The following is a 27,016-nucleotide window of genomic DNA, read 5'->3' on the forward strand; positions in this document are numbered from 1 at the left end:
AAAGGCCTTAGAGAAGCAAAGAAAAAAATGCCAAGTTTTAATGGGCTTTTATGCAGGATACAAAATGGGAGAAAGAAGAATTAAGTGGGATTCAGATGCCTACTGCTATTCTTCAACTAATTAGCATCCAATTTAATTCAATACACTTTGATCAGCTACCAACAATATACGTGACCTGATACTTGGTGCTAGGAACAAATAAGACCCCATTCCTTGCCTTCCGGGACTTGAGTGTTTTGTCAAATCCACTGAGAAGACAAGTCTCTAAAACAACTAAAACATGTTACCAAAAAGATACATATAAAATCTGACTATAACAAAGATAAGAGAACATGCTTTCCATTCCTGTATTATGCAGAAATAGTGAAAAATATCCCATTCCCTTCTCTACCCTTCGGTTAGTGTCAAAACTGGGGTAATAGTTCAGTAAGATATATATTGATTTGCTCCTTGCAGTCCAGAGTTCCTTTTGGAATTACAAAATGATATTTCTGCTGCCCTATCATAAAGATGACTGTTTTCATCTTTATGACTGTTTCAGATAAACCAGTGCTTTCCTTAGCTGAAAATGTCTAAATTAAACATGAGATTCAAAAACATTTCTAACTTACTATTCAAGCTGTTTAGTCTGCAATAATCAACTACCTAACTCAGAACTGATTTAAGTGACATGTATTAAGATGCTCCATAATTAAATTTTTTGATAAAAAATTCTGGAAAAATTTTCCACAGACATTTAACACTTTCTATTAATAATATTAAGTAAATCAGTTACCTCTGAGAGAGATGCATCAACTTTGGAAGAAATTTTCAGGTCTAGCCATGGCTGGTAGTTTTCAAGTAGCAAAGAAGGCCTAAAGAAAAATTATACAACTAAATCACTTGAAATCCAATGTAATTAGAAGGATCAACAAATAAAAAAAATTTAACTTACCTATGTCGTTTACATTTCACTTTACCACAAACAGCACAACTATGACCTTGAGGAAATAATTCCTGAAGTCCTAACTGCTAAAAAAGGAAAATGAGAGGTGGTGGGGAGATCTGTCTTTACATATCATCTTTATTTAAAAGAATCAACTTTTCAGAAGTTTTTAAAATCAATGTATAAATTCAAAGAACATTTTCTGTCTACTTTAACAGTGAAACCTTTCTTTGTAATACATAATACTGGCTAAACTAAACTGTCAGAGAAAAAAATACCACATGAAATGCCTTATAATACCTAACCCAAATTTCCAAGTTTAAAGTTAAAATCAATTTTTATGATCACTTTAAAAAGCTTCAGTCTACATTTGAAAGTGATAACTTGGCCAGGCACAGTGGCTCACACCTATCATCCTAGCACTCTGGGAGACCAAGGCAGGTGGATGGCTTGAGCCCAGAAGTTTGAGGCCAGCCTAGGAAACATGGTAAAACACTGTCTCTACCAAAAAAAAAATTAGACAGGTGTAGTGGCACATGCCTATAGTCCCAGCTACCCAGGAGGCTGAGGCAGGAGGATCTCCTGAGCTCAATAATTTGAGGCTGCAGTAAGCTGTGATCCTGCCACTGCACTCTAGCCTGTGCAACTCTAGCCTGTCTCAATAAAAGAAAGAAAAAAGAAAGTGACACTCTACTGCAAAGGTATAATACGAAAAAACTATTTTCTCTTTCTCCAAAATCTTGAATTCAATGACAAAGGTACGAGGTAACTACTACGGTTCCTGATGAAATATGGGGCACCACTTTCAGTTGTGTTTCCTCTGAGTAGAAATACCAACAAACCCAAGACAAGATACTATATCAACTTAAAGAATTATTAAGACTTAAAGATATCCCACTAGGCCAGGTGCAGTGGATCACGCCTGTAATCCTAACACTTTGGGAGGCCGAGGCAAGTGGATCACCTGAGGTCAAGAGTTTGAGACCAGCCTGGCAAAAATGGTGAAACCCCGTCTCTACTAAAAATACAAAAATTAGCTGGGCGTGGTGGCATGTGCCTGTAATCCCAGTTACACAGAAGGCTGAGAGGCAGGAGAATCACTTAAACCTGGGAGGCAGAGGTTGCAGTGAACCAAAATGGCACCACTGCACTCTAGCCTGGGTGACAGAGCAAGACTCCATCTCAAAAAAAAAAAAAAAAAGAAAGAAAAAGAAAAAGATATCCCACTAAACCCTAATCTACAGACCAGAACCTTGCTTTACAGAGAGAGATTCACCACATTACCACCCTTCATTAAATTTCAGAAATAAATTACTTTGGTTATACAAACTGCCTAATTATATCTCTGTTTCTATGAAGCACACAAACATTTAAGAATTTAACAGGATTAGATCATTTAACCCAGAATTTCCTGAGTCTGTGCCTCAGAATGAGCTGGAAAGCTTCTAACAAGTACTGATAACAAGGCTTTAACCCAGAACTATTCAATCAAAATCTGGTGGTACACCCCAGGAATCTGTTAATTCCCCAGGAGATTTACTGTAAAACCAGCTTTGTGAACCTCTGATTTAATTTATTGTCCTCATGGTTAATAGAGGACACCCTAAAATTGTGGATTCCAACTTTCTGAAACTTTCGTACAATAATTTCTCTTTATAGCTCCTCTAGGAGAACTGTATGCCTTAAAAGCATACACATATACAAATCTTATTTTGAAAATTTTCTAATGGACTTCCATTATTAAATAGTTAGATGGATTTTTTTAAATCACTGATTTTAGCACAGTACCTAGGAAAAAAAAAGGGAAGAAATTAAAAGAAAATTTTTGTAAATTAAAAAAATACACTGCTTTAGCAGGCTTTCAAATAATAAACAGCTTAGGCTCATACACATTGATCACATTGATTCTTAACAATAAGAACACATAATTTTACCTTGGGTTTGTATTTTATTGTGAAGAAAATATTTGGTAAGAGAGAATCAGGTCCTAGTGAGCAGTAGAATGTGACAACTCCAGCAACAAATGACCAGAAGATCATTAAAACATGAATATACCTTAAAAATAAATGAAAATAATTATTAGAACCAAAGAAAATGCATAATTCTAAGTTACTGAGTAACTGATTTAACAAGCATTCATTAAGCACCTACAATATCAGATTGAAGCAATTTTTCCAATTATGATTAATTTTCTGTAATGTATTAAATACAAGAATCATAAAATGTATGCTATCAAATATATATTTCATTTAAAGTATAAGGAAGAATAAATGATCAATATTTCATAACTGGTACCTATGTTTAACTAGTCTATACTACATTCTTCCAGAATACCTTCTGATGATATTGTAGTATTCATATCCCACCAAAATTCTGATTATTTTTCACTAAATCAACAAAATTTTACTAAGTATTACCTATTTTGTTCTAGACAGAGGTAGGCCTTGGGAATATAGTAAAGAACTGCACTGCATATAGTCTCTACCTGCATGGAAAACACTGTCTAGTAATGGTGACACGTAAGTAAAAATAAGCACAATACTATGTGATCACATATGTGATATTACAACAGAAAATTTATATGATATGGGAATACCACAGGCTGATTAACAAATTTGAAAAGAACAGAAAAATTTTTTTCAGAGAAAGCAATATCTACAGAAAAACTTAAAGTGTAAGTAGGAGCAAATAAACAGAAGAGGATAGGATAGAGGTATGTGGAGAAGAGGCAGGGGAATTCAAACTTGAGAGAAACACATGGGCTTAGGTCTGTGTGAGCACAGTTCCAAGGAAGAAGGCCTTAAGATGAATCTAAAAGCAAAAGCAGAAGCCAAATAATACAGTGTTATATAATAGGCAATGTGTGTCTTAATACAGGCAATCCTCACATTGCAGTTCTGATATGCAAAAATTTCAGATACCATGATTGTACTAAATAACACCAGTCCCCCACAACACAGTTCAAATGCCAATGACCACAGTATTATATATTAAACTATGAGTAATTGTATAAAGTACAAACTCGCCGCTAACTCATCAGTCCACAAATCACTATATAAATAACAGATGTGCATTATGATCAGTGACCAATCACATCGGTTCTGTCAGTGACAGGTCACTCACTGCAAATTGGTGTTCTTCAGTGCATGCACAGACAGGAAACCATGGAGTTGTGTTACCTCCTTGTCTCCCAATAATAAATCTGCAATACATTTTACAAAAACGGCCATTGGCCCACAAATATTAAAGAGAAACAAAGAAATGAACAGTGATAATGCAAGAAGTAAAATTCAAATCAAATGTAAATGAAGTTACAGAAGAAATAGTTGACTGTGGGAATGATGACAGTGCTGCTGTTCCACAGATTCTATGCAGCCAGAGAAAGGTAGTGAACTTACTGACATCAATGAGAAGAGTGGTTGTGGCACAAGGATGAAAATGTCCCAGAAGAAGTGATACCAGCAAAGGAACTCTTGGAGATTTCACAACATTGGATAAAACACTGAAAGTTGATCCAAACTTAGGAGTATGGTAATTCACATATGCATGAAAAAGATATCCGCTCCATATCCCATGTTATCAGATGAGAAGAGGACAAACACTGTTTAAGTTACTCTTAATATATTTTTTACAAAGAAATAAAACACTTTAATTTTCAATGTTTCTAATGTTTAAAATTACAGTGTACTACTCACTTTACTATTTTTTAATTTCTCTATACTATTACAACTGACAATGAGAGTTCTCAATGTTTTGACAAAATTTTTTAAAACTCAATCATAATTTTCCCATTGATTAAAACCATTTTGCACAGTTTCTGCTTGCACAATCGTTTTTACAGACCCTCATTACCAGACAAAGCAGGGACTGCCCGTATTATCTTACAAGAAAATGCACTGTAGGGATCTAATAATTTGTAGCTTCAGTAGAGACTACCATCTCTTCTGCAAAGTGTTCTTTCTTTACACTCTCTATTCATGAAGTTTAAATGGGAACAAGAGCTTTTATCTCCTTAAGATTCTAGGCCGGGCGCGGTGGCTCAGGCCTGTAATCCCAGCACTTTGGGAAGCCGAGATGGGCGGATCACGAGGTCAGGAGATCAAGACCATTCTGGCTAACATGGTGAAACCCCGTCTCTACTAAAAAAAAAAAAAAATACAAAAAACTAGCCGGGCGTGGTGGCGGCGCCTGTAGTCCCAGCTACTCGGGAGGCTGAGGCAGGAGAATGGCGGGAACCCGGGAAGCAGAGCTTACAGTGAGCTGAGATCGCGCCACTGCACTCCAGCCCAGGTGACAGAGCGAGACTCTGTCTCGAAAAAAAAAAAAAGATTCTATCTCCCTCACCCAAGACCGGATTAAGAATAGACAAAATGACAACAACAACAAAATAGGCCAATCACAGCATCTTCTTCCCTACCTACAGCTGACTGGTTCGGGGATGGACACCATCTGAAACAACCTGGTAGGTAACAGACATTTTAAACAGAGTAAATTGCATGAACTGGGGTCCAACCAGTCTCACTCATCTCATGATAGTAGAAATGTGAAGCTGTAATAAAACTGACAGCCATATGCTTTGTCACTTAAAGGAAAGAGGAGTGAGAAGAGAAGGATGCCAGAATTCAGAGAGGAGGAGAAAAAGGAAGGGGAAGAAAGTATTAGCAGTATTCCAAATCCTGCTTCCATGTGTTTCTGGGGCCCAGCTACACTCCAGTTATTTCTGCACTTACAAAACCTTCCAAGGCTTGCCCTTTGTTAAACCTAGCGTGAGCTGAGTTTCTGTTATCTACCATCAAGAGTAATACCTATGAGACAATGAAAAGATTTAAGAAGATTTTAAAGAATTCTCAAGAGTTGTCAGGAGGATATCATTAGATTAAATAATAGGAAGACCACTCTGGCTGAAATATGGAGAATGGCCTAGACCGGAAACACACAGGCTAGTTAGAAAACTGTTGCAGTAATCTATGAGAGTCAGTGATGGTCTAAACTAGGAAAGAGACTTAGAGATCTTAAAAAGTGAATTATTTTGAGAGACACTGGGAGGAAAAATTAAGAGGATTAAGTAGTTGATTAGATGTGAGCAGAAGGGGCCAGGTACAGTAACTCATACCTGTAACCCTAACACTCTGGGAGGCCAAGGCAGGCAGATCACTTGAGGTCAGGAGTTTGAGACCAGCCTGGCCAACATGGTGAAACCCCATCTCTACTAAAAATAAAAATAAAAATAAAAATTAGCTGGGCATGGTGGCGCATGCCTGTAATCCCAGCTACTACGGAAGCTGAGGCAGGAGAATCACTTGAACCTGGGAGGTGGAGGCTGCAGTAAGCCAAGATCACGCCACTGCACTCTGGCTGGGCAACAGAGCGAGACTACTTCTAAATAAATAAATACATAAATAAAGTAAGCAGAAGAGAAAGATGAAAAATCAGTTCTCTTTGGACATGTTAAGTTCCAGGTATTTTAAAGCATGCTATACAGAAATGTTCCACAAGCACCTAAATATTGGGTAGTCTCAATCTCTGGAGAGAATATGGGCTAAGGATAAAGATTTAGAAATTATCAACATAAATATCACTGAAACCATAGGAATAAATGACATGACCCAGGGAGAATCTACAGAGTTAAAAAAGAAATGAGCATAAGATATTTAAGAACTAGGCAGAGGAAAAGAAATTTATAAAGGAATCAAGCAATTAGAAGAGTTGGAAAGAAAACCAAGGGTCAAGTCACAAAAACTGGCAAGGTCAAAAACAAACAAACAAACAAACAAAAAACTCTACAGAAATGAAGTGGACAACATGACCAAATGTTTGTAAAATAAAGATTGAGAGGTGCCCATTCGTTTTCACGATAAAAGAGGCACTGATTAACTAGGTAAAAACAATTTTAGAATGGCAAAGGGCTACAACAGATTGAGGAGTGACATGGAGGTGAGGAAGCAGGATTGGTAAATGTAGGTAATTCTCTTTCTAAATAAAAGGAGAGCTAACACAGTAACTGGAGGGGGACAATAAGTTAAGGTTTTTGGTTAAAAACCTGATGACATTTAAATGGTGATATAGGAGAAAAGGAGGCAAGAGGGAAAGAAGTAGAAAAACAGAAATAATTGGGTGAATAATATCTTATACAAGATAGGAGTTGTTAGGATCCAGATAATCTAAATGGAAGAAACAGTTATAAATTATAGAGCTATCTGTTTCCCAATACTACACAGGATGCATAGAAGAATGAATATGCAGTTACATTTATAGATTTGGTAACAAGAATTAAAAGCCATATAATGGCTTTTAAATAAAACAGGAGATCCTGAGAGTAAATGACAAAGGTAGTATGACAGGGAGTAAATAACAGAGGTTCTAGAAGACGGGGGAAATTCTGACACAGTTGCCACGGAGAAGGGAAGAGAAGTTCCTGGGGAACTGCTGGACATTACTGAGGCTGAACACAATGAACTTTCAGTTGTGGGATCTTTTCCACCAATATTCAGTTTTCAGAATATGAACCTAAAAAAAGCAAACAGCATTACTGATCCCAGATTTGGATTTTGACAGATGAGTAGAATGGAAGGTATGGAGTTAAGGATACTGCATGAAGCGACTGATGGACCAGGCTATGTATCTAAGCTAGACTGACTCTAAACTGCATCAGAAAGTAACTAACAACAGAAGAGGGACAACATATAGAAAGTAGAGTCAAGAGATTGAAATGTCAAGAAGCAGGGACAGTGTGACTGATTAAATGAAAGAAGTTGACACTGGTGAGTAAGTGACATATTTGATTCTTAAGATTTCAGAGGTAGCCAGGCACAGTGGCTCACGCCTATAATCCTAGCACTTTGGGAGGCTGAGGTGGGCAGATCACCTGAGGTCAGGAGTTCGAGACCAGCCTGGTCAACGTGGTAAAATCACATCGCTACTAAAAGTACAAAAACATTAGCCGGGCATGGTGGTGTGTGCCTGTAATCCCAGCTACTCCAGAGGCTGAGGCAGGAGAATCATTTGAACCCGGGAGGCGGAGGTTGCAGTGAACCAAGATCACACCACTATACTCCAGCCTGGGCGACAGAGCGGGACTCTGTCTAAAAAAAAAAAAAAAAAAGATTTCAGAGGTCAATAGCTGGCATCCCACATACCCACAGACGGCCTGGCCATCATCACCCAAGTGACCAGCCCCAAAGAGGACAAGAGCGAGGTGACAGGCATGGGCAAGAAAAATACCTGTTCACTACAGAGATAACTGAAACGATAGCCAAGCAAACAGCAAAAAAAGTAAACAAAAGAATCGTAAAGAGAGAGAGAGGAAGAACAAGATAGCCAAATAGAAGCCTCTGATCATCCTCCCCACAGGAACACCAAATTTAACAACTATCTAAACAAAAAAAAAAACCTTCATTTAAGAACCAAAAACCAGGTGACTGATCACAGTACATGATTTTAAGTTCATATCGCTTAAAGAGGCATGGAAGAGGGTAGCAAAGGCAATCCTGAAATTGCCAATACCTCTTCTCCAGCCCCCAGAAGTGGCCACATGGCAAAGGAAAGCACATGGCTTGAGGGAGGGACAACACAGCAATTTGAGAATTTGCACTGAAACTCAGTGCTGCCAACACCAGGAAGAACTTAGCTGATGCCCAGAAAGGGGGCATTTACACATGTCCAGGCCAGAAGGCAACCGCTCATCCCAGTAGTCCAAACCTGAGTTTCAGCAATCCTTGACACCACAGGTTAAAGTGCTCTGAGTTCTTAAATAAACTTGAAAGGTCTTAAGTAAACTTGAAAGGCAGTCTAGGCCACAAGGACTGTAACGCCTAGGCAAGTCCTACTACTGTGCTGGGGCTCAAAGCCAGTAGACTTGGAGGGCATGTGAATTAGTGAGACATCAGCCAGGGCAGCTAAGGGAAGGCTTGTGAAACCCCTCTCCAAGTTCCAGGCAGCGCAGCTTGCAGGTCCAAAAGAGACCCTTTCCATCTGCTTGATGAGAGGAGAGGGGAAAGTAAAGATAACTTTGTCTTTCAACTTGCGCGATACCATCTTAGGGACAGGAAGACAGGGAACTGGGCAGAGTAATGAGGCCCTCATTCCAGATCCTAGCTCCCAGACAACACTTCTAGACACACCCTGGGCCAGAAGGAAACCCACTGCCTTTAAAGGAAGGACCCATCCTAGCAGATTCATCATCTGCTGACTAAAGAGACCTTGGACTCTGAATAAAACAGCAGCAGTAACCAGGTAGTCACACAGTTAGGTCTTGGGTAAGACTCTGAGATATGCTGGCCTCAGATGTGTCTAGCACATTCGCTGCTCTGATGGCTACAAAGAGAGACTTCTTCTGCTTCAAAAAAGCAGAAAAACAGGTAAAGGGGATGTTGTCTTGCAGCTGAGGTACCGGCTTGGCCAGTGGGGTAGAGGACCAAGAGGGCTTTTGGGGTCCCCAATTCCAGGCTTTGGCTCCTAGATGCCATTTCTAGACCTACCCTGGGCCAAAGGGGAGCCCACTGCCCTGAAGGGTGAGTTGCAGGCCTGGCACCATTCACAAGCTGAATAAAGAGGCCTTGGGCATTAAGTAAACATTGACAGTAGTAGTTAGATTGGTAAGAGTCTAGCAGCACTCTCATGGGCTTACGGTGGTAGTTGACATGGGGAGAGACTCTTCTGCCTGGGGAAAAGGAAGAGTGGTAAGGATTTTGTCTTTTGGTATAGGAGCCAGCTCAGCCACAGTAGAAAAAGCATCAGGTAGATTTCTAGGTTTCCAACTCCTGGTCCTGGCTCCTGGATGGCATCTTTGGACCCACCCCGTATCCAGGGCCACCCTGAAGGCAAGGACACAAGCCTGGCTGGCTTCATCACCTGCTGATTATAGAGCCCTAACATAGTCAGTAGCCAGATAGTGGTTACAGTGGGCCTCAGATGAGACCGAGCGCCTGTGCTGGTTTCAGATCTGACTCAGCACACTCCTTGTGGTGGCAGTCAAAGGGTTATTTGTGTCACCCCTCCCCCAGCTCCAGGCAGCTCAGCAGAGAGACTCCACTTGATTGGGGGAAAGTCAGAGAAGAGAACAGGAGACTCTACCTTGTAATCCAGAGAATTCTCCCAGATCTTATCCAAGACCACCAAGGAGGTAGCTCTGTGACTCTGCAAGAACCACAGCGTTACTGGGCTTGCATTACCCCTTAATGCAAATACGGCTGCGGTGACCAAAAATGTAGATGATACCCAAATCTCTTCAAATATCAGGAAAGGCTTCCCAAGGACAGGATACAAACAAGTCCAGAATGCAAACACTACAACAAATAATTCTTCAATACCCAGACACTGAAAAACATCCACAAGCATCAAGACCATGCATGGAAACACGGCCCACCAAACTAAATAAAGCACAAGGAACCAATCCTGGAGAAACAAAGATATGTGACCTTTCAGATGGAGAATTCAAAATAGCTGTATTAAGGAAACTCAAAGAAATTCAAGATAACACAGAGAAGGAATAAAGAATCCTATCAGATAAATTTAACAAAGAAATTGAAATAAAAGAATCAAGTAGAAATTCTGGAGTTCAAAAATGCAACTGACATACAGAAGAATGCATTAGAGTCTCAATAGTAGAAGTGATCAAGTAGTAGAAAGAATTACTAACCTTGAAGACAGACTATTTGAAAATACACAGAAAAGACAAAAGAACAAAATAACAAAACACATCTACAAGATCAAAAACGTAGCCTTGAAAGAGCAAATCTAAGAGTTACTGGCCTTAAAGAGGAGGTAGAGAGAGCAGGGTAGAAAGTTTATTCAAAGGGATAATAACAGAGAACATCCCAAACCTAGAGAAAGGTATCAATATTCAAGTACAAGAAGATTAAGAATGCCAAGCAGATTTAACCTAAGGAAGACTATCTGAAGGAATGTAATAATTAAACTCCCAAAGGTCAAGGATAAAGAAAGGATCCTACAAGCACCAAGAAAAAAGAAACAAATGACATACAATAGAGTTCTAATGCATCTGGCACCAGATTTTTCACTGAAAACCTTACAGGCCAGGAAAGACATATGACATAAAGTGCATGACACATTTAAAGTGCTGAAGGATAAAAACTTTCACCCTAGAATAGTATTTCCAGCAAAAATATCCTCCAAACATGAAGGAGAAATAAGGACTTTCCCAGGCAAACAAAAGTTGAGGGATTTCATGAATACCAGACCTACTCTACAAGAAATATTAAAGGTAGCTCTTCAATCGGAAAGAAAAGGGAAAAACCCTATATTCATCAGTCATAAAGAACACTGAAAACCAGAACTGAAGGAGACAGACAGACAGACAGACAGACACACACACACACACACACACACACACACACACAAAACCTTCAAAAAAGCAACGGATGCAGGAGCTGGTTTTTTGGGGGTTTTTTTGTTTTTTGAAAAGATTAACAAAATAGACCACTAATCAGACTAATAAAGAACAGAGAGAAAAATCAAATAGACACAATAAAAAATGATAAAGGGGATATCACCACTGATCCCACAGAAACACAAATTACTATCAGAGAATACTATAAACACCTCTACTCAAACCAGAAAATCTAGAAGAAATGGATAAATTCCTGGATACCCTCCCAACACTAAACCAGGAAGAAGTCAAATCCCTGAATAAGCCAATAACAAGTTCTGAAATTGAGGCAGTAACAGCCTACCAACCAAAAAACGCCCAGGACCAGATGATTCACAGCCAAATTCTACCAGAGGTACAAAGAGGAGCTGGTACCATTCCTTCTGAAACTATTCCAAACAACAGAAAAACAGGAACTCCTCCCAAACTCATTTTATGAGTCCAGCATCATCCTGATACCAAAACCTGGCAGACACACAAAAAAACAAAATTTCAGGCCAATATCCCTAATGAACATTGATGCAAAAATCCTCAAAAAAATACTGGTAAACCGAATCCAGCAGCACATCCACCGTGATCAAGTCAATTTCATCCCTGGAATGCAAGGCTGGTTCAACATACACAAATCAATAAACATAATCCATCACATAAACAGAAACAATCACAAAAACCACGATTATCTCACTAGATGCAGAAAAGGCATTTGATAAAATTCAACACCCCCTCATGCTAAAAACTCAATAAGCTACGTATTGATGGAATGTATCTCAAAATAGTAAGAGTTATTTATGACAAACCCACAGCCATTATCATACTGAATGGGCAAAAACTGGAAGCATTCCCTTGAAAATCGGCACAACACAAGGATCCCCTCTCTCACCACTTCTATTCAACATAGTATTGGAAGTTCTGGCCAGGGGAATCAGGCAAGAGAAAGAAATAAACAGTATTCAAATAGGAAGAGACAAAGTCAAATTGTCTCTGTTTGCAGATGACATGATTGTATATTTAGAAAACACCATCGTCTCAGCCCAAAATCAACTTAAGCTGATAAGCAACTTCAGCAAAGTCTCAGAATACAAAATCAATGTGCAAAAATCACAAGTATTACTATATACCAGTAATAGACAAACAGAGCCAAATCATGAGTGAACTCCCATTCACAATTGCTACAAAGAGAATAAAATACCTAGGAATCCACCTTACAAGGGATGTGAAGTACCTCTTCAAGAGGAACCACCGCTCAAGGAAATATGAGAGGACACAAACAAATGCAAAAACATTCCATGCTCATGGATAGGTAGAATCAATATCGTGAAAATGACCATACTGCCCAAAGTAATTTATAGATTCAATCCTATCCCCATCAAGCTACCACTGACTTTCTTAACAGAATTAGAAAAAAACTACTTTAAATTTCATATGGAAACAAAAAAGAGCCCATATAGCCAGATAATCCTAAGCTAAAAGAACACAGTTGGAGGTATCACACTGCCTAACTTCATAACTTCATACTATACTACAAGGCTACCATAACCAAAACAGCATGGTACTGGTACCAAAACAGAGATACAGACCAATGGAACAGAACAGAGGCCTCAGAAATAACGCCACACATCTACAACCATCTGATCTTTGACAAACCTGACAAAAACAAGAAATGGGGAAAGGATTCCCTATTTAATAAATCGTGTTGGGAGAACTGGCTAGTCACACACAGAAAACTGAAACTGGACCCCTTCCTTCTACCTTATACAAAAATTAACTCAAGATAGATTAAACACTTAAATGTAAGACCTAAAACCATAAAAACCCTAAAAGAAAACCTAGGCAATACCATGCCGCACACAGGCATGGGCGAAGACTTCATGACTAAAACACCGAAAGCAGTGGCAACAAACACCTAAATTGACAAATGGGGTCTAGTTAAACTAAAGAGCTTCTGCACAGCAAAAGAAACTATCATCAGAGTGAACAGGCAATCTACAGGATGGGAGAAAATTTCTGCAATCTATCCATCTGACAAAGGGCTAATATCCAGAATCTACATGGAAGTTAAACAAATTTACAAGAAAAAAACAAACAACCCTATCAAAAAGTGAGCAAAGGATACAAACAGATACTTCTCAAAAGAAGACATTTATGCAGCCAACAAACATATGAACAAAAGCTCATCATCACAGGTCATTAGAGAAATGCAAATCAAAACCACAATGAGATACTATCTCAGGTCAGTTAGAATGGCAATCATTAAAAAGTCAGGAAACAACAGATGCTGGAGAGGATGTGGAGAAACAGGAACACTTTTACACTGTTGGCGGGAGTGTAAATTAGTTCAACTATTGTGGAAGACAGTGTGGTGATTCCTCAAGGATCTAGAACCAGAAATACCATCTGACCCAGCAATCCCATTACTGGGTATATACCCAAAGGATTATAAATCATTCTACTATAAAGACACATGCATGCGTATGTTTACTGCAGCACTATTCACAATAGCAAAGACTTGGAACCAACCCAAATGCCCATCAATGATAGACTGGATAAAGAAAATGTGGCGCATATACACCATGAAATACTAGGCAGCCATAAAAAAGGATGAGTTCCATGTCCTTTTCAGGAACATGGATGAAGCTAGAAACCATCATTTTCGGCAAACTAACACAGGAACAGAAAACCAAACACCATATGTTCTCACTCGTAAGCGGGAGTTGAACAATGAGAACACATGGACACAGGGGAGGGGAATATCACAAACCAGGGCCTGTTGGGGAGTAGGGGACTACGGGAGGGATACCATTAGGAGAAATACCTAATGTCGATGATGGGTTGATGGATGCAGCAAACCACCATGGCATGTGTATACCTATGTAACAAACCTGCACGTTCTGCACATGTATCCCAGAACTTAAAGTATAATGAAAAAAAAACAAACAACAACAACAACAAAAAACCACTGAAAACCAATAAGCTAAGCATTCAGAAACTTGGGGGGAAAAACAATAAATCCAATCACACAAAAAGGAAGGAAATAGTCAAGAGCAGAAATCAACAAAATAGATAACAATGACAAATTAACAAAATATAAGCTAATTCTTTGGAAAAATTAATAAAACAACCAAACTTCTAACTGGATACTAAGGGAGGTTAGTAGGGTACCAATTACTCCTCTAAGAATTGATAAAGAATAATCATTTATCCTACTTTTCCAATTTGAACTGCCTATCAGAATAACTAAATAGACCTAATGGATGGAGTAAAGCAATTCTACAAAAAAGAATTCAAACTTAAAAATACAGAAGAAATGAAAGAATTAGAGAATAACCATGTTGTAACCCATAATTAAGTAACTGACTCAGGAAATAAATAAATGGCAAAACCAAAGAGTAAGTTTGTTGGACACATTATCAGCTGACATTAACTGAATCCATTAAAAATGAAGCAACCCCATCTTACATATCCACTGATGTGATGCAATGGAATGTACATGGCATCACTAAAGTCTTCTTGCACCACTCCCCCACTTGCACCACTCCCCCCACGGGAAAAAAAAACAAAACTACATCCAATTGAGCCTATAGATCAAACACTCTGACTACCAAAAATACAAATGTGAGGATTAAAAAGCAAGACACTACAAGGAAACCATCAACAAAATCCAGAATGTGAACAAATGATCCAGTTTCCTCAACAAGTCAATGTGAAGGAGAAAGAAATGGTGAGGAGGGACCTTCCAGATCAGCAGTTGACAAATGATGGCCTGTGGGCCAAAGTATACCTGTTTTTGTATACCCCTCATACTAAGAAAGGTTTTACATTTTTAAAGGGTTTTTTAAAAAGAATACGCAACAGAGACCTAGCATGGTATACAAGGCCTAAAATGTTTACTACCTAACACTTTACAGAAAAAAATGTGTCAACCCTTATTCTAGATGATAAGACATTTAGAAAAGCTTGAGATGTAGCAACCAAATAGGAGGAGAACTTGTTTAGATACCAATTAGAACAACTGCACTATACATTTTTACTCAACAAGGAAAATTTTATTATGGAGTAGTTACTAGATGGTATTAACCAATTATTGTTAATTTTGTAATATAGTTTTATATAGAAGTGATTTTTTTTTTCTATCTTTTATAAAGACACAGTCTTGCTCTGTCACCCAGGCTGGAGTGTCGGGGCACAATCACATCTCACTGTAGCCTTGAACTCTTGGCTCCAGCAATCCTCCCACCTAAGCCTCCCAAGTAGCTAGGACCATAGGCTAGCTATTTTTTCTTTCTTTTTCTTTTTCTTTTTCGGTAGAGGCAGGGTCTTTCTGGCCAGGTGTGTAATTCCAGCACTTTGGAAGGCTGAGGTGGGCAGATCACTTGAGGTCAGGAATTTGAGACCAGCCTGGCCAACATGGCAAAACCCCATGTTGGGAGTCTAGTAAAAACACAAAAATTAGCCAGGCATGATGGTGCACGCCTGTAATCCCAGCTACTCAGCTACTTGGGAGGCTGAGGCACAAGAATTCCTTGAACCAAGGAGGTGGAGATTGCAATGAGCCAAGATCCTGCCACTGCACTCCAGCCTAGGCGACAAAGTGCGACTCCATCTCAAAAAGAGAGAGAGAGAGAGAGAGAGAGAGAGAGAGATAGCATTTTTCTATGTTGCCCAGGTTCGTCTCCAACTCCTGGCCTCAAGTGATCCTCCCACCTACACCTCCCGGAGAGCTACAATTACAGACATGCGCCACCTCACCCACTCTACAAGATGTTTCTTAAAAAGATTAGGCAAAAAAAAATATGGCAAAATATGGATAGTTGTTAAAGTTGAGTAATGGATGCTTGCAAGTATTTTACACTCTCTTACGTATGCTTAGAAATTTTCAAAATCAAAAGTTAATTAAAAAGATAAACTTGTAACAAGACAGATCAAGGATACAAATATATAAAACACAGAATGAAAAAAGTAACCGTAGCTATACTGAAATAAAAAATAAGACTATGAACAACTATATATTAATAAATGGAAAACCTATAGAAAATAACTTTAAAAAAATTTTTTTGAGACAGAGTCTCGCTCTGTCACCCCAGGCTGGAATGCAAGTACATGATCAGAGCTTACTGCAGCCTCGACCTCTTAGGCTCAAGTAAGTGATCCTCCCACCTCAGCCACCTGGGTAGCTGGGACTACAGGTACACACCACCATGCCCAACTACTTGTTTGCAGAGACGGGATTTCGCCATGTTGCCCAAGCTGATCTCAAACTTCTGGGCTCAAGTGATCCTCCCACCTTGGCCTCCCAAAGTGCTAGAATTACAGGGATGAGCCACCACATTCCACCTTAAATAAATTTTTTAAAAGATAAAAATGCTGGCAACTAGTAAGTGAAAAACTAGAGAGTTTGAACAGAGCAATTATCATTAAAGAAATTAAAATAGTGATTAGAATCCTGGTTACCAATAAAAGGCCCCTGGCCCAAATGGTTTTAACAAACTTTCACGAAATAGATACCTACCTTATACAAACTGTTTCAGTGGGGGCGGGGGAACTGCTCATTTAAAGGGCTAGGCCAGGCATGACAGCTCACACCTGTAATCCCAGCACTTTGGGAGGCAGAGGCAGGTGCATCTCCTGAGGTCAGGAGTTTTTGGGACCAGCCTGGGCAATATAGTGAGACCTCGTCTGTACACAAAAAAACTTAAAAAATTAGTTCAACCTATAGTCCCAGTTACTGGGAGGCTGAAGTAGGAGGACTGCTTGAGCCCAGGAGGTGGAGGTTGCAGTGAACCAAGATCATGCCACTGTCTAGTCTGGGTGATGGAGTGAGAATATCTCAAAAAAATAAATAAAAGGGCTAATATAATTTTAATTCCTAAGTCTGATAAAGACATTATAGAAACATTGGTCTCCCTGCAGTCAACAATCCACATACAACTTTTTCCTCCCCCAAAACTTAACTCCTAATAGTCTACTGTTAACCAAAAGCCTTACCAATATAGTAACAGTTGATTAGCACTTAATTTGTATATGTATTATATACTGTATTCTTACAATGATGTAAGCTAGAGAAAACAAATGCTATTAAGAATATCATAAGGAAGAGAAAATATATTTACTATTAAGTGGATCATCATAAAGGTCTTCATCTTCATTGTCTTCACATTAGGTACGCTGAAGAGGAGGGGCTGATCTTGCTGTCTGAGGAATTGCAGGGGCGAAAGAGGTAGAGGGAGATGCAGAAGTGGCAGGCACACTCGATTTTAAGGAAATACATCATAATTTCTGCCCGACTTTTTTGCTGTTTCATTTCTCTAAAAACATTTTTATATAGTACCGATCTTTCTTCTACCATTTGCTTTAGATTCAGGGCCAGTATCATAGAAGGGTCCATGTCATAAAAGAAGTCAAAAGCAGTCTTGATAATTGAAAACCTTCTGCCAGATTGTCTACTGTCAGTTTGTGTTCTGGCACCACTGCTTTCTTTCTTTTTTTTTTTTTTTTTGAGATAGTCTCACTCTGTCATCCCAGGCTCAACTGATCTTCCCCACCTCGGCCCCCCGAGTAGCTGGGACTACAGATGTGTACCTCCACATCCAGCTAAATTTTTTGTATTTTTTGTAGAGATGGGGTTTCACTGTGTTACCCAGGCTTGAACTCCTGGGCTCAAGTGAGCCATCCACCTTGGCCTCCCAAAGCACTGGGATTACAGGTATGAGCCACTGCATTTGGCCCCTGGCACTGTTTCTTCAAAGTGTTCTTCCTCATTGTCTAGCACTGGTTCCAAAGCACTCATCTTTATCAAGTTGTATTCTGTTAATTCCTCTGGTGTGATGTCTACTGGCTCTTGAATTTCTCTAAGATCCTTATCCTGAAAGACCTTTTTGTCGTATCCACAATCTCTTTCATGATTTCCTTGATTGCTCTGCTGTAAATCCTGTGAGGTCATGCACAACACCTGGGCGTAGTTTCTCCACCAGTAATTTACTGTTTCAAGCCTGATGGCTTTTACGGCTTTTTCTATAACAATGACCGCATCTTCAATGGTGTAACCCTTCCAAACTTTCATGATGTGCTCTCTACTGGAGTTCTCTTCCACAGCACTGACAATCCTTTCCACAGAGTACCATGTGTAATGCCTTAAAGGTCTTTATGATCCCCTGGATTTAGAGGCTGAATTAGAGACATTGTGTCTGGGGATAAGTAGACCACTTCCATGCCTTTGGTGTTGAACTCATGGGGTTCTGGTTGGCCAGGGGCATAGTCCAGTATCAAAAGAATTTTTAAAGGCAATCCCTGCTGGCAAGGTACTTCCTGACTTCAGGGACAAAGCATCAATGAAATTAATTCAGAAAGAAAGGTTCTTGTTGTCCAGGCCTTCCTATATAATCAAAAGACTAGCAGCTTTTTCCTTCAAAGCTAGGGGGTTAGACACTTCATAGACAAGGAACCCAACTGCATGTACATAAAACAGTAGAATTAGCGTATATCTTCCTGCCTTAAATCCTGGTGCTCATTTCTCTTCCTTACTAATAAATGTCCTTTGTGACATTTTTTCCAAAACAGGTCACTTTCATCAGCATTAAAAACCTGTTCAAGGCTGCTCTGCCTATGGTGTAGCCATTCTTTTAATCTTTCGCTTTCTTAATAAACTTGCTTTCACAAAAAAAAACACGCGTTCAGGAAGATATATTTAATACTTTCTCCTCAGTGATTTTCTGAATGGTGTTTGGGAACTCATCTGCTGCCTCTTGGTCAGCAGAGGCTTTTTCTCTGGTTCTCTTGACATTTTTCAAGCCAGACGTCTTCCTAAAATTATCAAACTATCCTTTGCTGGCATTAAATTATCCAGTTTTAGATCCTTCTCCTTCCTTTTGCTTTAAGCTGTTATACAATGACTTCACTTGTTTTTGAATAGCATTAGTCTATGTGTACGCCTTTCTCATAGCAATTCAGACCCCACATAAAAACTAAATTTTCAATACAACATAAAAAGGTATTTTGCAAAAAGTACAAAGTTTTCACACCTGCTGGCATAGCTGCAGCAACGGCTTCATGAATTTCCTTTTCTTTTTTCACAACGGTCCTTACACTCAATTTATTTACCTTGAAATGGCAAGCAATAACAGCTGCAAACCTCAATTCGTAGTACATATCAAGCATTTCCGCTTTTTCTGTAATGTCATTACTTTTCTCTGCTTCTCAGGAGTACTCCCAGTATCATTAGTGGTACTTTGTATGGATCCCATGGTGTTCCACTCGGATTTCTGACTTCACAGGGGTCAGTGGCCCTAATCTTTGCACTGTTCAAGGATCAACTTCATAAAAAATTATTTTTTATTTCAGAATAGATGTACCTAGTATACCCCATCTCAGGAAGGGCCCATGTTTTCTTGTATAACAACATTTCAGAGATACTCTTATCATCTGTGTGTGTGTGTGTGTGTGTGTACGTGAATACACACATAAGTTTCTTTTTTAATCACACATATACACTGAAAAGCATGCTACATACACCATCCGGCACCTTCCAAAAGATTTTTCCTGCAAAAGGGATACATAATCATTGCTTTATTCAAGACAGTTCTACAGTATTTAAAATCACTTTTGCTGACTACAGCAGGAATAAATGGAAAACATCAAAACATATGCAAAAACAGCTTCACTCATAAACCCAACCACTCAAGTAACATTTACGTGTATTTCCTACCTTCTCTGCATAAAAGAAATACAGGGTACAGGTTAGATGGTATACAGATCAGATGGCATCCTATGCTTTTTAATAACACATAACACTCAATGTTATGACCATAAGTAGATGACCTCAGAAATCTAGTTCAACCTGCTCCTACTAGAAGGCTGTCCTACCTTAGAAACCTAAACTGACCCAATTACCAAAAGAGGTAGGTAAGAATCCATGAACAAAAGTTAAATCACATGGGCTGGGTGCGGCGGCTCACACCTGTAATCCCAGCACTTTGGGTGGATCACTTGAGATCAGCAGTTCGAGACCAGCCTGGCCAACATGGTGAAACCCCCGTCTCTACTAAAAATACAAAAACATTAGCCGGGCATGGTGGTGCCCACCTGTAGTCCCAGCTATTCTGGAGGCTGAGGCATGAGAATCACTTGAACCCGGGAGATGGCGGTTGCAGTGAGCCGAGACCCCATCACTGCACTCCAGCCTGGGCAAGAGAGTGAGACCCCATCTCAAAAAAAATAAAATAAAAATCATATGAAGCTTACATGTCTTTTGTACTAAACCTGTTAGTCTAGCTTGGAATACCTTCCAGATGACAGAAACCAAATAATAATTAGTTTTCCCTCTGTTAAGGATCCCACTTCTCCCACACTTCTACAGTTCAAACATCTCACCATTACAAAGCACACTTCTCAGTAAAACATCAACTACTATTTAAGCTCAATAATATTTAAACCAAGAATCAACAAGAAAGCAAGGCCACTTCTAGGGAAGAACTCCAACTTCAACATAGTCACAAATAACGGTTATGCCGGAGAAAAATGAAGCTACCAAATTCCTTGTGCATTCCTCCGTTGCTATCCTTGGGAATCAACTACCTTAAGATAAAGAGTAAGAATGGTTGTCTGTTCAAAACATCAGAGAAAACAGTATGCGGATGCTGTCAATGACAACTCTCAGATTTTCTTCCACCAAAAGCAAATCTGGTGTTAATTTTAATGGAAAAGTCTCCTCTACTACCAATTGCATCGCAACAATTTCTTGAAACAGCAAAATTAAGGAAAACAAGTCTCTTTCGAGGGCAGAATCTTCTGACTTCAAAATGTCAACTGAATTTACCAACTTTAACCTTTCGGAATATTTCAGGTTTTTTGTGGTGGGGGAAGGGGCATCAAGTCCTCTTAAGAATATTCTAGGGACGTTGCGACAGGTACCACTTTGCTTTCTGATTTCTGTCCAACAAATCTTTATGGCCGTCTATTTTATTCAACAATACTGCGGGAAAAGCTTCAGCTGCAAGCTGAGGGTGTGGGGAGTGGGGGGATGGAAGAACGCGCTGGGGGTGTGCGGATTTTGCCTAAAATTGCGGCTACGATCGAACCCTCCTCCGTGAGCTGACTTGACTGTCTCTGTACAGTCTCAATTTGAGTCCACACACGGATTTCACTTTTGAAAAGCAACGAAGATGAAGGACTCGTTTTGAGAAATGGATGAGAAAAAGGTAGCTCAGGAGACGAAGCAGCCTCGGGAAAGGAGGCAATCAACCCCACCCCACCGGCCTGTGCTTCCGGCCCCAACGCTCGGCCGAGCTCCCCGAGGCCGCTCCTCTGCGGAGCTCGCTCTCCCCACTGGACCCCAGTCCCGCAGCTACGCGGTTTCTGCACGGTTAAGCAGCACCGGCCGGGCGTCCGCAGCTTCGGAGAAAAGCCGCCGCCCCGGCTCCGCGCTGCGGCGTTACCTGTTAAGAAGCAGGGAGGCGACGCTGAGACAGAGCAGCAGGAAGCAAAACAGCGGGTACTGGCGGCAGATCTCGCGTCCCACGTCCAGCCGCAGCCGCTGCTTCAGCTTCTCCCCAATCGTCCGCACCCAGGGCACCATCTCCGTAATTGCGAGGCCGAGGCTGCGCTACTAGCTAAGCCAGAGGTCAAGGAGAGCCCCCATCCACACCTCGCGTCCCCGCCCCACCGACTCGGCGGCGCACACACACAACCGCCTACCGGCAGTCAGGCGCCGCAGGTTGCGGTCGCGTCCGGCTGGGCCCAGCCCCACGCCCCATGCCCCCCGCCGCGCGTGCGCGGCCGCCGTCCCCAGCCGCCCAGATGAACGGCCGTAGAACGTGCCCGAAGTCGTCACCCAGCGCACTGCCTCTAGCGTCTCGCCGCTCCGCCCTCCTGGCCGGAGTAGCGCGCAGTCTTCCGTGGAAACTCTGACAACACTGGCGACTGGCCATTTCCGGAAATCAAAGGACAGCCCCAGGACCCGGTAACTGCTGTATTGCGGAGGAGAGGGAAGAAGGTTGTGGCGAGCCCAGAAGAAACTACAGCCTCCCGTAGCCGCCGGGCGCTGCCTGAGGGGCAACCGGAGCTCGTGGAGTCTGCTGGGAACTGTAGTCTTCGTGATACGAACCTGCACAGGGATGGAGCGGGTGATAGCGCTTCCCCGACCCCCGCAACGTTCCGCGCCTCACCGTACACTCGGTTCCGGGTCGGCCCAGGTCCGAGCTTTGCGTGACGCCTAAGGGAGAGGGGGATGGGAGGACGCCTTTGAGTCGGTATTTTAAAGGGGGCGTGTTGGGGGCCAGGTGGGTGGCGAGTAAAACAGCCCTAGAATAAAGAATACAACTCACCAGGCCGCCACCCCACCAACAAAATCTCTTTTGCGCGCTCACGGGCAAGGTAGAGCTCAATTCACGCCGGCCTCGGGAACCCAACCAAAATCCGAGTGCTTGGACGAGGCAGGTTGGCAGATTAGGTAAAATCCCTCTTATAGAGTCTCATGGGGTTTTCCCTTTACTAATTCATCACATTTCTAAATTTTTATTTCTGTAAGACTATTATCGCTAAAATTTACTTAGGCGGGGCACTAAGCACTTTAATTTGACCTTCATGCATTCACCCCATGGTATAGGTACAGTAGTATAGTTTCAATCATTATACAGGTAAACTACTGAGACAGAGGAACTTAGGATCATAAAACTAACAAAACCGGGATTTGAACACGTTCTAAGGACAAAGCCCGCGCCTGTCATCTCTCTTTCCTAGGATCTTACCCTTCAAAGTGGGGAAACAAATTTTTTTAATGGTGTATGTAGTTTCATGAATATTTTACCGTATTACAAAAACATGGATCTTTAATGATGCATTATTTTCCTTTATCAGAATGTACCATCCTTTGTTCCATTATTGCTAACCACTAAAGTCCACTGATATTACCATCCTTGATCATAAACCTATGCACATTTCTAATTATTTAGAATCAACTTTAATACAATTACTGGGTCAAAGGGTAAAAACAAATATTCTTGATAGTCAAACTGCTTTGCAAAATGGTGGTACCAATTCCACAGTGGTGTATAAAAGTAAACAATTTCACTGATCCTCACGATTAGGTATTGTCTAAACATCACAAATACACTTTTCCGTTTGTGGCTAAACCATTTAAAAGACTACAATGTAACATCACAGGAAAGCTTACCACTTTTTAAAAATGTTTCTAGATACATATTTAAACATTTATTTCACTTTGGCAGTTTTTAAGCGTCTTTGAATTATCTGTTTATACTAAAATATATGAGGTGTATGTTGAGTGGATCTACATGTATCAAGTGCCTCCTATGGACTTGAGTGCTTTACACTTTTGTAAATTACTTTTTAAAAACCTAATCTCATGACAAATAATGTAAGTTATTAACTTGTCTGGTAAATTATGTTGCCTTTTATTCTGCTTAAAATTTTTGCTTCCTTTTAAAGCCTTATTTTGAAATTACTCTTTTCACCAAGAGCCAGTATATTTTAAAGACAAAATGTTTTGAGTTCTATTCAAATCAGACATCACTACAATATCCAATTAAAAGACTTATTTCCCATCTGATTTCTTAGAGGCAATTAGAATAAGTTAACTAGATAATAGACAATTTAAATTTCCAAATTGCTCTTATGATTAGAAAATGAAAAAAACGTAAAAAACTTCTGCCACGAGGAAATTCTTTATGGCAGAGAATTTCCACAACTAAATTAAGAAACTTAAATTTTTTTGTCGCTACGGATCTCATCTAAGGAAATAACATTTCATTAAATGTCTTTAGCCTATGGTGTAGAATCCACCTTTACACACACAGAGCTCAAAACTTTTTCCCCAACCTTATTAAGTTTTGAACTTTCGAGAGGTTATATGGAATATCCACAATCAACGCTGGTTCTGAAACTAGCTCTATCTCCTACTAGCAACATGTTAGCAAGATTAACTTGATCTATCTCACTCCAACCTCAACTCTAAAACAGAGCTATCTTCATAAAATTGACCGGGGGGCGGGGGGGGGCCACTAAAATTCGTGGAAAGTTGCAAAGTGCCTGTTAAATATCTTTGTACAATGGTTAATACAAAATTTTTTTTTCAAATTTTATGGCTTTATAAACATGACAATGAGCTAAACCAATTAGTTTTTATTTGGATTACAACAACCTAAAATGAAAATGACATATTAAATACCTGATTTCTAGGAAAACTGAGGTCCAGAAAGGCTGACTGCCTACGCTAAAGTTCTACATCTGCACTGTCCAATACAATAGTCAGAAGCCACATGTGGCCACTGAGCACTTGAAATGTGGCTCGTTAACTCGTGATGTGTAAAGTACCTATCAGATGTCGAAGACTTAGCATGAAAACTGTATTAATTGTAAATTAAAGTTAGTTTTAAGGCAATTACATATTAAATTTATACATATAAAATGTAATTTAATATGTAATTTATACATATTAAATTACAATTAAATAATTGCCTAAATGTATTTTTACTTTAATGTAGCTAGAAACCTTAAAATTACATATGTAGCTTGCATTGTATTTCTACTACACAGTGCTGTTATAGACTCTGCTAGCTGTGGAGAGCCAGTACAATTAAATGTTTTTTTTTTTTTAATAAATGCTGCAAAGGTCACATATGTGCTAGGTGTACACTGACAAACTATAAAAAGTTTAAAATTTGATAATGTATTTAAACGGCTCATAGACATTAAACTGCAATCCAGTAATATGTCCATTATTTTAATGAATATATTTATTGAATAGCAAGTAAGTGTAAGGCACTATGCTAGATGTGGTGGCAGATAACAATTAATTTAGATGCATTTTTTTCTGACCTCCAAAGGCTTACAATCTAGTGAAGCAAACAAGTCACATAAAATGTTATAAAGGGCAGCAGTTTTATACATAAAGACTGTAATCTTTTTTTTTTCTTAATGACAGTTAATGGCGAAAGGGAAATTTTTAGCTATAAAGATCTGGAAAGGCCTGTGGGAAATAATGTGAGCAAAGAATAGGACTTATCTCTGTTTTCGCTTATAATTTTCAGAAGTCATGAAGTACTAGGCACAGTTTTCAAAATGCTTCTACTTAATTTAACCTGATTCTCCCCACCACACCAGCAAAATGCTTTTTATGTTGGTACAATAATTTTGCAAGGTAATGCTGAATACCTGAATTGCAGAAATTAGGCCTAAATTCTGATGACCCTGAATGGAAACCACATTTTAACGTGCTGAGGGTCACTATTTTTATGGCACAGGTATATCGGGAAGAGGATGGTACCCCTGGGAGCCATTTCAGTCCCTCCCTTACAGATGCCTCCTATCAAATGACAGGCATTTTCAAAGCCCTGTTTTTCCCTTTTCTCAAATGATAATGGTTTATATTTCACCTTTTGTGGCATCCCTAATGTTATTTTTACAGCCTTAATTTTATGTTTCATAACACCCTCTTCTCCCCTACAATCTATCCCTACAGATCAACCTCTGGATAAAACACCTGTTAAAGAAGCCACTGAACTGCCTTCTTCAAAAAATGTTCCTTTCCTTGGTTTTCAAAGCAGGAACTTATTACAATGGAAAGTATGTAATGCAAGGAAGAGGAACATTAAGTAATTTTTATGAGTGGAGGGTCTGAGATGTTCAAAATGCAGTTATTATTTTCACATTTAACCCTCTTTTATTTTTACGGCCATGAGGTAAAACCTCCATTTTGGGAAGATACAAAGAACTAACAACGTTATAGAGCCAGTGGCTCAACTACAGATACTCCCTGGTTAAAAGCCATGTTTTGATCATAAAATTCTGGATGGTCTCATTATCTTAGTACCAAAAAATTTAACCATTTCATATTTGTAGTCATTTTTCTAATTTATGATGAAATAGCCATCCTCTTAAGTCTCACTTTTGGAGAAGTAGGAAGTTAGTTATAATTTCAGAAAATGTAAGTTAATAACTGCTTGGAAACTGAAAATATACTCACCTGTTGATGAATATTAAAGATTAGAAAAAGCACTTACAATCTAACATCATTCTCTTGTAGGCTTGTAGGCCAATGCTTTTGTTTACTTTTAAAATTACCCCTTAAATAAATAAAACACTCCATCTTATTTCTGAACTGCAGACAGTGGTTTCCTTTCATTTAAAAAATGTTAACTATATATCCCTTCAAATGTTTAAATACAGATTTCAACTGACTTCACTAACTTCATAAAATATTTTGGAAAAACTTTGCAATCCTTCTTACCTCTCACAAGCTATTTCCCAAAACATAAAAATTAAAGCTCTTTGCTGTTGTCCTAAAAACTACCATGCAACCAGGCTTGGTTCAGAACTGCGAAAATCACTAATATTGGTACTTCAGCTCTTACTCTACTAGTAAGGGTTGCTACCAAATAATTAAAATCAATTTTTACCTTCACTAAAAATAAACTTTTCCTCTTTTGGTAAGCTGATTCCAGAAAATAAGCTCAACATAATATATCTAAGTATAAATCTTGAATAATAATTTTGAAATTTTTTATTGTAAAATTTCCCTTATATATTCAAAGACAGTTACCATTTGAATTTTTCTTTAACTCACATGAACACAAGATTCTAAAACAGTCCGAAGTTTTAGCGTTATGGCCTATGGTCTTCAATTTTGTGAAACAATTCAAGATATATCCTTAAGTACTCAAGACAATTAAGAACTCTGCTGTCCCCAGATGTTC

General features: G+C 39.5%; 1 protein-coding gene across 30 annotated transcripts in view; it reads right to left on the reverse strand.

Annotated features, from left to right (window-relative positions):
- The window catches only part of SNX14 (sorting nexin 14), a 94,648-nt gene extending 71,820 nt beyond the window's left edge, over positions 1-22,828 (reverse strand). For 9 of the 30 annotated variants that reach the window (XM_025382933.1, XM_025382926.1, XM_025382923.1 and 6 more), the window contains exons 1-4: positions 21,740-22,325; positions 2,860-2,980; positions 935-1,011; positions 776-854 (exon numbers count right to left, since the gene is read on the reverse strand). In XM_025382933.1, the coding sequence (XP_025238718.1) occupies positions 776-854; positions 935-1,011; positions 2,860-2,980; positions 21,740-21,879 (417 nt within the window). In that variant the 5' untranslated portion in view covers positions 21,880-22,325. Of the gene's footprint in view, positions 1-775; positions 855-934; positions 1,012-2,859; positions 2,981-9,997; positions 10,061-21,739 lie in introns of all 30 variants that reach the window. The other 21 variants (XR_003119050.1, XR_003119048.1, XM_025382936.1 and 18 more) reach the window with 8 other exon arrangements.
- Positions 22,829-27,016: the final 4,188 nt, after the last annotated feature.

Source organism: Theropithecus gelada, chromosome 4, assembly GCF_003255815.1.
Source record: "Theropithecus gelada isolate Dixy chromosome 4, Tgel_1.0, whole genome shotgun sequence".
Classification (NCBI taxonomy): Eukaryota; Metazoa; Chordata; class Mammalia; order Primates; family Cercopithecidae; genus Theropithecus; species Theropithecus gelada.